This window comes from Diabrotica virgifera, chromosome 2 (assembly GCF_917563875.1).
Source record: "Diabrotica virgifera virgifera chromosome 2, PGI_DIABVI_V3a".
NCBI classification, from domain to species: Eukaryota; Metazoa; Arthropoda; class Insecta; order Coleoptera; family Chrysomelidae; genus Diabrotica; species Diabrotica virgifera.
This window is the reverse complement of record NC_065444.1, coordinates 247,447,705-247,463,971: the sequence shown is the minus strand read 5'-3', so window position 1 is coordinate 247,463,971 and position 16,267 is coordinate 247,447,705. Positions and strand designations below refer to the sequence as shown.

The 16,267-nt window shown below is 34.9% G+C and overlaps 1 protein-coding gene across 1 annotated transcript in view; it reads left to right on the top strand.

The window, feature by feature from the left end:
* Positions 1–15,239, top strand: part of LOC126880954 (zinc finger CCHC domain-containing protein 10-like) — a 29,366-nt gene extending 14,127 nt beyond the window's left edge. Inside the window, exons 2-3 of the mRNA XM_050645035.1 lie at positions 14,421–14,646; positions 14,989–15,239. Coding sequence (XP_050500992.1) covers positions 14,421–14,646; positions 14,989–15,239 — 477 coding nt within the window. The remainder of the gene's footprint in view (positions 1–14,420; positions 14,647–14,988) is intronic.
* Positions 15,240–16,267: the final 1,028 nt, after the last annotated feature.

The following is a 16,267-nucleotide window of genomic DNA, read 5'->3' as shown; positions in this document are numbered from 1 at the left end:
CTGAGGAGACAACTGACAGAAGGGAATTCTAGATGACAATAGACAAATGACATTTTTTAAAACATTTTCTGGTTTTATTTATTCAAAACTAATCCGCTCTTCTCAGTCACTTGTCATTTTAATAATTAAGTATCTGTGGGCGGGGCTAGAAATACTACTAAAATCAACACTTTTCTCACAGTTTAGCGGTCCAAGACCACTTTAAACATATTAAACAAAAATAAACTCGCGAAAAAATGACACTAAACCGCTTTCTTTGATTTAAGCTACATCACGATATGTAATCACATTGTTCACTGCCTAAGAGAAGTATTAAAAATTGTACAAAATCTAAATTTAGTTAAAAAAGATTCTAAAAATCATTCGGGTTAGTAACCGTTGAGCAATTTCAAGTATTGCACTAGACGATAAATATTATTTCGAAAGATGAACAAAATACTGGGGTGGATGGTTGTTCTGAGATCATATTTGGAAAACAGTCAATGTTTTTCCATGAGAATTAATATTAGTACGAGGATTTTATAAAAAATGCGAAAGATAACCTGTATATTACTATCATTTTTGGTTTAATAAGTAATTCAACTTCAAATAGGTGACAGCCCCATTTGAATTCTTCACTCAACGTTCTGATATCTTTATCAGTATTTTCTCAGCGTGGGACTTGATAAGAATATTATTTTTATAGAGAAAACAATGAAAATAATGTGATTTGAATTCTACTTTTGATGTTTGGAACCTATTAATTACGCAGTAAATCGCAACAACTGGACATATTTGTTCTCTTATATTTTGTCCTAACAAGCAGGATTTAGGAAAGGTTTTAGCACCAGTGACCACCTCTTGGCAATGAAGATCCTTATAGAAAAAACCAACCAATATAACATACCGATTTTCATCGCTTTTGTTGACTTTGAAAAAGCCTTTGGCAGCGTTGAGCATTCGGCTATAAAAAGCTCACCTCGAATTTACAAACCCTGTAGCGATAAAAATAGGAATTAGACAGGGTGACACCATATCACGGAAGCTATTCAATCAGGTATTAGGAGACGTATGCAAAAAATTACAACGGTAAAATAAGGAATCAAAATAAATGAGTCACCTTAGATATGCCGATGATATCGTCCTGATAGCCACCAGTAAAGAAGAACTGAAAGATCTGCTCGAAGAATTAGAACACCAGGCAAAAACAGTAGGTTTAAGAATAAATCTAGGCAAAACAAAGACGATGACAAACCCAGAACCAGATACTGGTATCACAATTTGAGGAAGTGAAACAGAACAAGTACGAGAATATAATATTATACCGAAAAGATTGGTCAATTATACCACACATTCTGGGGTCAAAAATAGTTCGAATTAACCTAACTTACCTTAGAACAAATGTGCTCATAAAAAAAGTTACAGCCCTTTGAAGTTACAAAATGAAAATCAATTTTTTTCAATATATCGAAAACTACTAGAGATATTTTATTGAAAAGGGACATGTATCATTCTTATGACAGGAACATCTTAAAACAAAATTATAGTGAAATTTGTAACCCCCATAACAATTTTATGTGGGTTTGGTTCCCTTAAACCCCCCAAACTTTTGTGTACGTTCGAATAAATTCATTATTGTGGTACCATTAGTTACATACAACGTTTTTAAAACTTTTATGCCTCTTAGTATTTTAACAATAAGCCAGTTTTTATCGAGATGCGGCTTCTTTATTAATATGTTTACATAAAAATGTTATGGGGGTTTTGTTCCTTTAAACCCCCAAATGTTTGTGTACGTTCCAATTAAACCATTAATTATTTATATGGGAAATAAGCCACAATTAAAATGAAAAAAATAATTTTATTAACGTTTCGACGCCCAAATCGGGTGCCGTTGTCAAAATACAAAATATTACTAAAATAAACTAAAGTGTTGTTGCTAAGCAAAAAAATTCTTCTAATAATTTATTTAATCTCACTCATTTATATTGGCAATTCAGACATATATTATACAGTTTAAAGTAGAAGACTTTAAAATGATATTGCCAATATTTATGAGTTGCGTTCCTGGGACGACTTACTGAAAGATAGTTCATTCGATTACATGAAATTAACCCCAACTCAAGAATATCCGTCATAAAAAATTATAGCATGTGATATGTCTTTAAAAAGACAACCAAATGCAACGACAGTAAAATTCTCGCGTTAGAGACTTCATAGTAAATCACAAGGGAAAACCAGGAAAAACCCTGTGATACTATCCCGACATCGTAAGTATTTGGTCTTACATTAATTTACTCTCAAAAAATAATACCAAATTCTGACTTGTAACATGTTTAAATTATAAATAATATTAATAATACTAGATATATAAGTAATACTAAAATATAAAATATGTACTAGCTCCATATTATTGACTTACTAATCTTGGTATTTTCTTTCTATTGACTTCCTCTTTCAGTATGGGTAACCACATCCTACTGCATTCTACCGAGGAATTTGCGACACAATTGGTTTCATTTAGCATAATTAGAGCCGCTTCTTTGATTTTTCTCTTTTTACTATCTGATTCTTTCAGGACTATACTTGAATCTCTCCACTGAACTCTATGTTCATTATCCCATGCGTGTTGACATATTTGAGATCTCTCAAATTCTCTATTTTTAATATAAGATTGATGTTCACTTATTCTAACGTCTAATGGTCTTGATGTCTCACCTAAATAAAATTGTTCGCATTCACAAGGTATTTTATAAATGCAATTCTTTGTTCTTTCTTGATCATTGTTAGGTTTAGTTTTAGATAGAATAGATCTCAATGTGTTTGTTGTTTTGAATGTTGTTGAAATGTTGAATTTATTTCCTATTGTTTTAAGTTTCTCGGATAGTCCTTTTATATATGGTATTGATATTTTCCTCGTATTATTTCTGGTGAATGTTGTAGGATCCCGTTCTAAGTTGTTCTGTTCCATTCGATCCAATCTTGACAATTCCTTATTTATAAACGATAAAGGATAATCATTTTTTAATAAAACAGATGTTAACAATTGTTTTTCTGCTAAAAAGGAATTTTCGTTAGAACAAGTAATTTTGGCTCTATCATATAAGGATTTAATGATTCCCTTTTTAACGTTGATGTTGTGATTTGACTTGTAATTGAGATATCTGTTGGTGTGTGTTGGTTTTCTATACACTTGAGTCTCATATCCAATATCCTTCTTTGAGATCAAAACATCGAGGAAAGGTAGGCTGTTATTGTATTCCTTTTCCATTGTAAATTTTATTGTCTCTTCTTGATCGTTTATAATATTCAGGAACGTATCCAACAATTCTGATCTATGAGGCCATATTGAAAACACATCATCTACATATCTCCACCATACTGTGGGTTTTAAATTTTGTTTAGAAATAATATTAGTTTCGAAATCCTCCATAAATATATTAGCCAATAATGGAGATAAAGAAGAGCCCATTGCTAGACCAAAATTTTGTTTATAGAATTCATTGTTTAGTTGAAAATAGGTATTATGGGTACATAATGTCAATAACTCCATTATAGCTGATACATTTAGTCTTGTCCTAGTTGCCAATGTATTATCATTCTCTAATTTCGTTTTGATTATGTTTAAAGTTTTATCTAATGGTACATTTGTAAATAAACTGTTTATGTCAAAACTTACTAAAATATTATTTGGATTAAATTCAATAGTTGATAATTTGTTTAAAAAATGTTTTGTATTTTTTATAAAAGTGTTATCATTATTAGCAAATGGTTTTAGAATGTTTAATAAGAATTTTGATAGTTCACTACAAGGAGAATTGATGGTATTACAAATGGGTCTAAGTGGTATGTTCGCTTTATGAATTTTCGGCACTCCATAAAAATGTGGTGTCTTACTGTAGTGAGGTGTCATTAATTTTCTTTGATAGTATGTTAGATCATTTTTAAATTTATAAAATACCTTGTGAATGCGAACAATTTTATTTAGGTGAGACATCAAGACCATTAGACGTTAGAATAAGTGAACATCAATCTTATATTAAAAATAGAGAATTTGAGAGATCTCAAATATGTCAACACGCATGGGATAATGAACATAGAGTTCAGTGGAGAGATTCAAGTATAGTCCTGAAAGAATCAGATAGTAAAAAGAGAAAAATCAAAGAAGCGGCTCTAATTATGCTAAATGAAACCAATTGTGTCGCAAATTCCTCGGTAGAATGCAGTAGGATGTGGTTACCCATACTGAAAGAGGAAGTCAATAGAAAGAAAATACCAAGATTAGTAAGTCAATAATATGGAGCTAGTACATATTTTATATTTTAGTATTACTTATATATCTAGTATTATTAATATTATTTATAATTTAAACATGTTACAAGTCAGAATTTGGTATTATTTTTTGAGAGTAAATTAATGTAAGACCAAATACTTACGATGTCGGGATAGTATCACAGGGTTTTTCCTGGTTTTCCCTTGTGATTTACTATGAAGTCTCTAACGCGAGAATTTTACTGTCGTTGCATTTGGTTGTCTTTTTAAAGACATATCACATGCTATAATTTTTTATGACGGATATTCTTGAGTTGGGGTTAATTTCATGTAATCGAATGAACTATCTTTCAGTAAGTCGTCCCAGGAACGCAACTCATAAATATTGGCAATATCATTTTAAAGTCTTCTACTTTAAAATGTATAATATATGTCTGAATTGCCAATATAAATGAGTGAGATTAAATAAATTATTAGAAGAATTTTTTTGCTTAGCAACAACACTTTAGTTTATTTTAGTAATATTTTGTATTTTGACAACGGCACCCGATTTGGGCGTCGAAACGTTAATAAAATTATTTTTTTCATTTTAATTGTGGCTTATTTCCCATATAAATAATTAATCATAAAAATGCCACAAGGAAATAGCTTCAGAACAAAATTAAACCATTATTGCGGTACCATTAGTTAAACACAGTATTTTCAAAACCTTTTTGCCTCTTAGTCTTTTTTTGACAAGTCACCTTTTATCGAGATGTGGCTTCTTTTTCAAAATATACCTAAAAATGTAAATTATAAATAAATTTTCAGATTATAACAGGTTTCTATAATCGTACTTAACCATATATACAAATATGTGGTGGATTCGACAAATCGTACCATCAATGCAAGACTATCACAACCCAAAAATTACCATTTTTTGTTTTTTATGAATCTGTAATGGTAATGGGTAGTCTAACATAATGCAAGAGTATTATAACTTAACATTAATATTGTTTAATAACGTCTTATATTAAATTTTGAGTTATAATACTGTCACGGTCCCAGGCCGGCTCTGTCCACAACAGAAGCTGTCGCGACGAACTGTCTGCGGGTGAGAGAAGCGTGTCTACCTAATTTGATTTATGATGTTCCATCCTTTTCTGGTATATTCCATTTCAACATAACAATTGCTTTCCAACTAATGTTTACCTTTTTTTGATGTTTCTGGAACTCAGTAGAAATTGTATGTAACTATATAAACAGACATTTTTAGAATTAGGAGTCAGTTAATATATTCGACGCGATATATTGTTTTATTGTTTGATCGGGTTGCTGAAATGTATGTATTTGTAAAGTAGATAAGTCGTATTTGTAAATAAATTAAATGTTAGAAAGTGTAAAATAAATTAGATATTGTTGTTAAATAAGTGTTAATTGTAAGTGTTATAAATAAACAATTTCAAGTAAGTCTTTTATTTATTTAATAATAATTAAAAGTCAATTCGCGTAATATTTCCTAAAAAACGTAACAAAATGGTGCAGAAGTGAGGATACTTGAAATACATAAATTTAACGTAAATTTTCGGTTTAAATAGAGTGTGGAACTTTTAAAAATAAATAAAATATAAATCGTAATAAATAAAGTGTGTGACAATGTCTTCACAACATAAGAAAATCACTGAATTGATCGTTAAGGAGCTCCGCAACCAGTTAGAAGAGAGAGACATGGACACTACTGGGAAAAAGGCTGATCTAGTCGAACGTCTAAAGAACGCTCTTCAAGAAGAGGGTCAAGATCCAGAAACCTATTTGTTTGAAGACAAGCATGCTGCTGTGATCTCGTCGATTTCGAAGGTTTCGACAGACATTACATCGTTGGAGAACAAAGTTTCAACAGAGATTACATCGTTAGAGAACAAAGTCTCTAGTGAAATCTCCCAAGTTTCGACAGACATTGCATCGTTAGAGAACAAAGTTTCCGGAGACATTACATCATTAGAAAAAAAAGTTTCTAGTGACATTTCGTAAGTTTCGGGTGATATTTCATCCCTTGAAAGCAAGATGACTAACGAGATCTCTGCTAGCATCTCTAAAGTTACCTCCGATTTTGATGACAAGATATCATCCCTAAAATCTACTTTTGAAGAAAAGATCAAGGAAATAGAAAAGAAAATGGAGGAAACGGAAAAAGTAGACAAAGTGATGGAACCCATCTTAACAGATATTAAAGATGATGAAACCAAATACAAATTGGAGCCACGGTCGATAGTTGAAGGGAGTGTAGGTCATGCTCGTGTTAAGGTGCCAAATTTCGACGGAAAGTCATCATGGAACAACTACATGAAACAGTTCGAATCGGCGGCCAGAGCGAACGGATGGTCCGAAAAAGAAAAAGCTGTAAACCTCACTATTGCTCTTCGAGGCGACGCTTTGGATGTCCTCCAGACCATAGCCGTAGAGGAGACAGATGACTTCGAGCAGCTTAAAAAGAGACTGAATATGCGATACGGGCACGAACATTTAGAGCATGTCTATCAGTCGCAGTTTAAAAATCGAAGACAAAAGAAAGATGAAGCTCTTCAAGAATACGAGGTCGATATTGCCAGGTTGGTACGATATGCATATCCAACAGCTCCCGAAGACATGATGGAAAAGTTGGCTGTTCAAACATTTATTGATGGCCTTCGTGATCATGAAATGCAAAGAACACTGCGATTAGCTCGTCACAAGACGCTGGTCGATGTCTTGTCTGCCGCCCTCGAATACGAATCAGCTACCCAGGCCTCTGGTGGGTACAGTAAAGTGAGGACTGTGAAAGAGGAACAGGATGAGGACAAACTTGACCAGCTTGTTAATATGATGAAAGACATTGCATCCAGGAAAACGAAGACCATAAGGTGCTGGAACTGTGGTGAAATGGGACACGTACGGGGTTCATGTAAGTACCCTAGGTACAATAACAATCAAGAGACTCACCAGCAGGAAAACTAGAACGGGTCGGCCTTAGGGGGGCAGCTTCGACCCGCAACTTTTCCAAAGACCCTCTCATACTAATAGCTTCTTTGAAATGTCGTGAAGATAGTGTATATGTGGATGGAGAAATAAATGGTAAAAAGTATACATTGTTGGTGGATACCGGAGCGACCAGGACCATTATACGACCGTCAGTTTTAAACAGCCGTAAAAAACTCTTACCAACGAGGTTGCGACTGCGGACTGCCACAGGTGAAAACGCCAACACCCATGGAGAAATCCAGATACAATTAGGGATTGGAGCAGAAAAGTTCGTCCATACTGTCATAGTTGCAGACATCGAAGAAGATGTTATATTAGGAATGGACGTAATGAATTTGCATGGATTTCAATTGGATTTTAAGAATAGGGTAATCAAAGTTGGCAACGAGGAGGTATTTCTTCATCCACACGATGACAGCACTGTGCTAGCAGCCATTAAAGAAGATACAGTTGTGCCTGCGAGGAGTGAAACGATCATCGTAGCGCGGCTACAGGGAATTGTGGAAGAAGGAACACCTGTTATGATGGAGCCATGGAACCACGACGAGGAGGTTGGCCGAGGAATCATAATTGGAAAGGAATTGGTTACTTCTGCTAAAGAAATTCCCGTGAGATTGATTAATGTCAATGACTACCCAGTGACCATCAAGAAGGAGACAAAAGTAGGAACTTGTGTACCCGTGACGTCCATAATCCGTCAGACAACAACATCAGATAATTCCAACGACAAGTTCGACCAAATGGTTGCAGTTGCAGGCCAATCTCTAAATCAAGTGGAGAAAAGGAAATTAAGGGAATTTCTTCGGCAATATCGTGACATATTCGTACCGAAAGGAGGAAAGACAGGAAGAACGACAGTTGTCAAACATAAAATTGACACTGGTACCGCTAGGCCAATTCGTCAAACAGCTCGACGATTACCACAGGCGAAGAGAGAGGAAGCTGAAAGGATTGTTCAAGAAATGAGGAAAGACGGGGTGATAGAACCTTCTACGAGCCCATGGGTCTCTCCAGTGGTCCTGGTCAAGAAGAAAGATGGAACCACGAGGTTCTGTGTGGACTACCGTCTGTTGAATAATGTTACCAAGAAAGATAGTTATCCTCTGCCTCGGATCGACGACACGTTGGACACATTGGCTGGAAGTAAATTGTTTTCTACGTTGGACTTGAAGTCTGGATATTGGCAGGTAGAAATGGATCCAGTGGACAAGGAGAAGACGGCCTTCACGACAGGATCTGGATTATGGGAATTCAACGTTATGCCGTTTGGACTCTGTAATGCTCCTGCGACATTTGAAAGGCTTATGGAAAATGTGTTGAGAGGGTTATCTTGGAAGACGTGCCTGGTGTATTTAGACGACATAATCGTTTTGGGGGAGACGTTTGAAGACCACCTGAAGAATTTAGAAGACGTTTTTAATCGACTTAAAGCTGCCCAGTTAATTTTAAACCCCAAGAAATGCCAGCTATTTCAAAGTAAAGTCAATTATTTAGGCCATATAGTCAGCAAAGAAGGAGTGGCCGTGGATAAAGGAAAAATCGATTCCATTAAGGAATGGCCTGAACCAACTGATAAACATCAAGTGAGAAGTTTTCTGGGACTATGTACTTACTACCGGAGATTCATTAAGAAGTTTGCAGATATTGCTAAGCCATTAACGCGACTTACAGAGGAAGCAAGGGATTATTGCTGGGATGGAGACTGCCAAACGGCCTTTGAAACTTTGAAGAGGCATTTAATTACAGCGCCAATATTAGGGTATCCACTGCCAGAAGGAGAGTTCATCTTAGATACGGATGAAAGCAATGTGGGAATTGGAGGAGTGCTGTCGCAGATCCAAGGAGGACAGGAACGAGTCCTTGGATATTTTAGTAAAGTGCTTTCAAAACCTGAACGAAATTATTGCGTCACGAGAAGAGAACTTCTAGCAGTAGTAAAATCAGTGGAACACTTCTATCAATACCTCTACGGAAGGAAGTTTCTAATCCGAACCGACCATGCCGCCCTTAAATGGTTAATGCAGTTTAAGAATCCAGAGGGTCAGATAGCCAGATGGATTGAACGACTTCCAAGAATATGATTTCAAGATCGAGCATCGGGCCGGAGTTAGCCACAGAAACGCTGATTCTCTATCTAGAAGACCGTGTCCAGCAGAATGTTCCCATTGCAACAAAACAGAGTCGAAGGAAGCAGCAGTACTAAGAACAACAGTGGTCAACGACGAGTGGACGCCTACCAAGATCAAGGAAGAACAAGAAAAAGATCCAGTTTTACAGAAGATTCGAAAATGGAAAGAAGAAAATCGTCGACCATCTTGGCAAGAAATATCAAGCCTAGGCTCAGTAGTTAAGACGTATTGGGCCCAGTGGGACTCATTTATCTTGGAAGACAGCTTGCTTAAACGAGTAATAGAAAATGATGATGGTTCGGTGAGGAGAACACAGTTGGTGATTCCAAAGAGCAGGGTAGCCGAAGTACTTCGTCAGTTACACGACAGTCCATCAGGAGGGCATTTTGGTGTAAAGAAGACCCTTCAGAGAATTCGGGAACGATTTTATTGGATGAAGAGTTCCGACGATGTGAAGGACTGGTGTAAGAAATGTACTACCTGTGCTACAAGTAACGGGCCCTACCGGAAAAGAGAGGCTCCTATGAGACAGTACAATGTTGGAAGTCCGTTTGAAAGAATAGCTTTGGATATTGCCGGGCCATTTCCAGAAAGTGACAATGGATGCAAATACATGTTGGTGGTAATGGATTACTTCACGAAGTGGGTGGAGATCTTCGCAATTCCAGACCAGAAGGCCGCCACTATTGCAGATGTGTTAATCAAAGACTGCATCAGCCGATTTGGAGTACCTCTGGAGATCCATAGTGACCAAGGAAGGAACTTTGAGAGCGATCTATTTCAAGGAATCTGTGATAAACTAGGCATGAAGAAGACAAGAACCACGGCCTATCACCCGCAATCGGATGGAATGGTGGAGCGTATGAATAGGACAGTTGGCAAGTATTTGACAAAGATGGTGTCCAATCATCAACGAGACTGGGACCAGTACCTTCCGTTCTTCGCAATGGCCTATAGATCTGCTGTTAATGAATCAACTGGCCAAACACCAGCAAAAGTCCTATTTGGACGTGAGATGCGTCTACCCTGTGTTCTAGAGTTTGGATGTCGACCTGGAGAAGATGTTGCTGGTGAGGATTACGTGAATGAATTGCGAAGAAGAATGGACGATATACATGAGTTGGTCCGTTCTAATCTTCAGATCGCTAGCGACCGAATGAAGAAACGATACGATACCCAAGCCGAGAGGGGATGTTTCAAGGAGAACGACAAAGTCTGGCTTTATAATCCAAAGAAGCGAACAGGTTGCTCTCCCAAGTTGCAGCAGTTCTGGGAAGGTCCGTACCTCATTGTCAAGAAAATCAATGACGTTATCTACCGAATAAGCAAGATTCCTAGGGGAAAGCCGATGATAGTCCACCATAACCGGTTGGCGCCGTACGAGGGAGACCACGACGTAGATGAAGAAGTGGAAGTCAACCAAGTTCGAGAAATACCTGACCTTACCTTTGAAGAGTTCATGGGTGCCTACGGAGGTACCGGTAAAGCAAGACATGGTGTTACCAATGAAGAAAAGCGAGATCTACTCGCACTTCCCGATGACTATTCACTGGCCCATACCATCCCGGCCAGTATCAAAGACGCACGAGGGTTGGCATTCGCCTTCCGAAGGAAGTTTGGTCGAGTTGCAGAACTTCAATGCCAACTGCCAGCTCCTGGCAAAGCATTGAAACTCCAAGATGCATCACGTTACCTATTCTATCTGGTAACAAAAGACACTGTCCATGACCAACCTACCTACCAAGATGTATGGGATGCATTAATTCAATTGAGAGAGCACGTGTTGGAGTCCGACGTGCAAAAGTTAGCCATGCCAAAGTTAGAATGCCGCCAATTAGACTGGAGAGTTATCCGAAATATGGTAGAAGAAATTTTTAAAGACACCGAGGTCCGGGTGTTAGTCTGTTGCAATCCGCATAGTTACTGGTGCGGAGCGAAGACCGTCCCCTATCACTTTTATACAACTGGGAGTTGTAAAAGAGGGTCCAGTTGCAGATACCAGCATCCAGTTCCAGTCCCGACAAGGTTCCAGGAGGAACCATCTTTTGAGGAGGGGGCAATGTCACGGTCCCAGGCCGGCTCTGTCCACAACAGAAGCTGTCGCGACGAACTGTCTGCGGGTGAGAGAAGCGTGTCTACCTAATTTGATTTATGATGTTCCATCCTTTTCTGGTATATTCCATTTCAACATAACAATTGCTTTCCAACTAATGTTTACCTTTTTTTGATGTTTCTGGAACTCAGTAGAAATTGTATGTAACTATATAAACAGACATTTTTAGAATTAGGAGTCAGTTAATATATTCGACGCGATGTATTGTTTTATTGTTTGATCGGGTTGCTGAAATGTATGTATTTGTAAAGTAGATAAGTCGTATTTGTAAATAAATTAAATGTTAGAAAGTGTAAAATAAATTAGATATTGTTGTTAAATAAGTGTTAATTGTAAGTGTTATAAATAAACAATTTCAAGTAAGTCTTTTATTTATTTAATAATAATTAAAAGTCAATTCGCGTAATATTTCCTAAAAAACGTAACAATACTCTTTCATTATATTAGACTACCCATTACCATTACAGATTCATAAAAAACAAAAAATGGCAATTTTTGAGTTGTGATAGTCTTGCATTGATGGTGCGAAATATTCAAAATATCTCGATAAAGACTGGTTTATTGAAAAAGTACTAAGAGACAAAAATTTTTTAAAAACATTGTGTTTAACTAATGGTGCTGCAATAATAATTTAATTGGAACGTACACAAAAGTTTGGGGGGAGGGGGGTTTAAGGGAACAAAACCCCCATAAAATTTTTATCAAGTGCACAAATTTCACTTTAATTTTTTTTAAGATGTTGCTGCCATAAGAATGCCACTTGTCCATTTTTAATAAAAAATCTTTAAGAGTTTTCGATATATGAAAATAAAACGATTTTCATTTTGTAACTTCAAAGGGCTGTAACTTTTTTGTGTGCACTATTGTATATAAGCAAGTCAGGTTCAATCAACCTATTTTTGACCCCAGAATCTGTGGTATAATTTATGACCAATATTTTCGGGACACCCTGTATATTTGGGGCAAGTAATAAAAGCGAACAGAGAAAGTCAAACAGAAGAAATTAAAAGAAGTATAAGATTGGCACGGGCGGCATTTGGCAAATTGAGCTACATTCTTAGTCCAGGGCGAATCTGTTTTGAGATGGACGTTGAGAGGTGACTCACATTTTTTGCAGAAATTTAGGGGAATTAACTCGTATAATAATTGAGTTATCCTCCCTCTCAAAAAGGTCCGGAACATTGTTTAAATAATCAAAATTTCAAAAAATGAAGAAAAAATTCGATTTTTTTCTTCGTTTTTTGATTATAACTTTAAAAGTACTCACTTCCGAGAAAAGTTGCACTGACATAAAAGTTGTGTAATTAAATTTCCTACAATATAGGATTGGTTAAAATTTCTAAAAATTGTTACCCTTTTTGCAAACTAGCAATAATTGCGAAAAAAAAAACATAAAAACAAGTATTCGATTTTACGTTTTTCAACCATTTGTGCTACACCTAAGTACTTCATATTTTACCCAGAAAAACTTTAGGATATAATAAAACAATACTGCAAATTTCGTTAAGATCGGTTCAATATATTTTGCAAAATAAATATTGCAATCCAGCTTTCGCAAAACAAATTCATTTTTTCAAAATGTTGCAGGACTGAAAATAAAGCAGGTAGTAAGTTGAAATTTTTTTACATATAGAAGAATACTGTACCTTTTGCAAAATTAAAATCGGTTAACTACTACGGCGTCAGGATTTTTTTTAAAAAACATTAATTTTTGGTGCTACGCGCGGGACAGCGGTGTTCGATTCACACAAGTTAATTTCCACCAAAATTTCTTCCAATCTTTATTTAATATATTCTTTTCTTACTCTATATTTTGTTGTATTTTAATATTTTAATTCCACAAAAATCAACTTAATTTGATTATTGTTTGTGAAATATTGTTTAAACAATTGCATATGTTTAAAAATAATAAATTTTCATTCTCCAAGTTAAAATATATGAACAAAGTTTTTGCTAAAAAAAGTGTTATTTGAAAAGACAGAGTATGTGTTTTTATTTTGCAATAAACAAATTTATTTATTTATATCGAAATGTACTGAAAATTAAAATTTATCAATCATTATCAAAGGCCATTGGAATGCCCATTCAGAGCAAACAGCATCAAAAATTAATGTTTATTTAAAAAAATCCTGACATCGTGGTAGTTAACCGATTTTAATTTTGCAAATTTCACATGACAAGTACAGTATTCTTATATATCGCTCATTAAATGCAACAACGTCATATCTCAAAAAATCGAATTTTTGAGTTATGTGGTTTAACAGAAAGTAAATTGTATAAAGTTTACTTTGTTAGATCGATATATCTGTAACTTAACAATTAACTGAGAGATGGCGCCAAACGATTGTAGTATTTCTGCGACGAGGTCTAAATTTTTACCGCAAGAGTGTTTTATTTCAGTTGTGGTTTGTCAGTTGAAGTGGCACGTGCTTACGCTTTTGTTTAAAAACGTGTTATTGCGTTCTATGAGGATATTGCACTAAAGGTAAGATCTTTTATTTGATAATATTTTATTTCAATAACGCATTATTTAGAATTAGTACTTTTTTCGCCAAAAAATGATAAACGTTTAGGTTTTAATAATTAAAAATATGACGCTATTGTTCTGAAAAAAATATTTGTTTTGTGTATTATTTTTTCTTAAGACTTTATTGCAAAAAATTTAATATTTTTTTGCTGGAGGTGTCTGAGTTTTTGTAAACAATATGACTTTATTGTTACAAAATATTATTTAAAAATGTAAAAGGAATAATATTTGTTTAAGGTTAGGTCAATCTTTAAACACAACTTTTTTCTCCATTTGGGATTGCGACCAATTGATTACATTAAATTTTACTAATTTTTAAATCTAAAACCAAAAATAATTGCATATTATGTTTATTTGTCTAATACTTTTTATTTGATCTAATTTAAAAAATATACTATTTTAGGCTTTCAACGTAATAATGTCCTTTCGCCTAAAAAAGATTCAGCAGCTTTTAAAGCAGCAGCAATCTACCAATGAGGATGCATCGACCGAACAGTATACGTCTGACTACACAGTTTCTGTTTTTGAATGTGAAAATGGTACCCCAAAGAATATGCTCGACAATGATGAACAACAAAACAAACAAGAATATGAAACCAACGTTTCAGAGATGGACAATGAGTTTTTTTGTAAAAAATCAAGAATCTTCAAGTACACTAGGTAAGTATTTTTTCAGGGGCTGTTCCAGCTTTTGGAAAAATGTGAGGGGGCGCGGCGTTGCGGTTTAGAAATATTGGTGTTACAAGGAAAAATATTTTTATAAAAAAATTAGTTCTGAAACATTAAAATAAAAAAAATATATAGTTTGCCTACGTATTTTATGTTATAATATGGAAAAAACAGTATAGGATTTAATGGTGTATTTTATTTGACACCTAGGCACTCCTATATAAAATTAAAAAATGCAAATAAATTCAAAAATGGTATGATTTTGGAAGTTAATAATGTTTGAAGATAATTATTTTTTACAGATGATAAGAATATAGCTGTTCCTGGAGTTTCTAAGTCAACAAGTTCTTCATCATCTTCAAGCAGCTGTTGTAGTAGGCGTTCTAGTAGGTCTTCCAGTAGTAGTAGCTCTTCTTCGTCCTCTGAAGATTGTGAAGACATAATTAACGATCAGAACTATGTACCAAAGAGTGATGAAGAATCAGAAGAGTGTGATAAAGAAAACCACGACGACGGTAATAATGAGCCTAATCAAACCTTATCAGCAAACTAAGACATTCCTATTCTTGTTACACCCCCAAAGAAAGGCAAGAAACGTCAACGGAATACTGAAAACTGGAAGAGAAATCTTACAAAAAAAAAATGAGAAATTGTGGTGAAGCCTACCAAACTCATTCAAAAAACAAACAGATGAGACAAAAAAGACAAGTAAGGTATCCGTGCAAAGATTGTAAACTCAAGTGTCCATCTAAATTTACCGAAGAGGAGAGAATACAGATTCTTTCAAACTATTGGTCACTCGGTGAAGTTCAAAAACAGAGAGAGTATATTAACAAACTGTTGGTACCAGTTGTATCTTGTCGGAGGTACAAGAAACCCCAGAGACAAAAACAACGCATACTATTTTGTAAAAGAAGGTAAGTAGATTCTAGTTTGCAAAGTATTTTTTGCAAATACTTTGGACATAACTGATCGCATAATAATAACTGTTCAAGAAAAACGGAATAAAGTTTTAGACGTCCTCCTTCAATCGGACAAACGTGGAAGACACGGAAACCAGAAATCGCTAAATCCAGAAATTCGGTAAGATATTAGACAGCACATAACATCAATCCCAAGAATTGAAAGTTATTACTCGCGCCAATACATCCCGAATATTTATTGATGGTAGCCGCTTATTGGCAGATATTCATAGAGACTATATTGAAATCTGTAAACAAAGAAATAGCCCTTTTGCAAGTTACGCAATTTTCCATGAAGTTTTTGTCAAAGAATTTAATATTTCTTTCTTTACACCCAAGAAAGACCTTTGCGAAACATGCGTATTTTCATTAAAATGTCTAAGCCAAAATATTTTATTAATGTTTCTTGAACAGTATTTTTATTTGTAGTTTTCTTATTTTCTAACTTCTTGTTTTTAACAAGTTGACATTAAAATTATTTGCCAAAAACTGTGTTTAAATAATGACAAGATCATCATATTTTAATTTGTACCTCTTTTACAAATGCATTTAAGTGACAATAACGTCAGAAAATGGAACATTTTTTAATAATTTGATCTTATTAACCCTTAAAATTAAA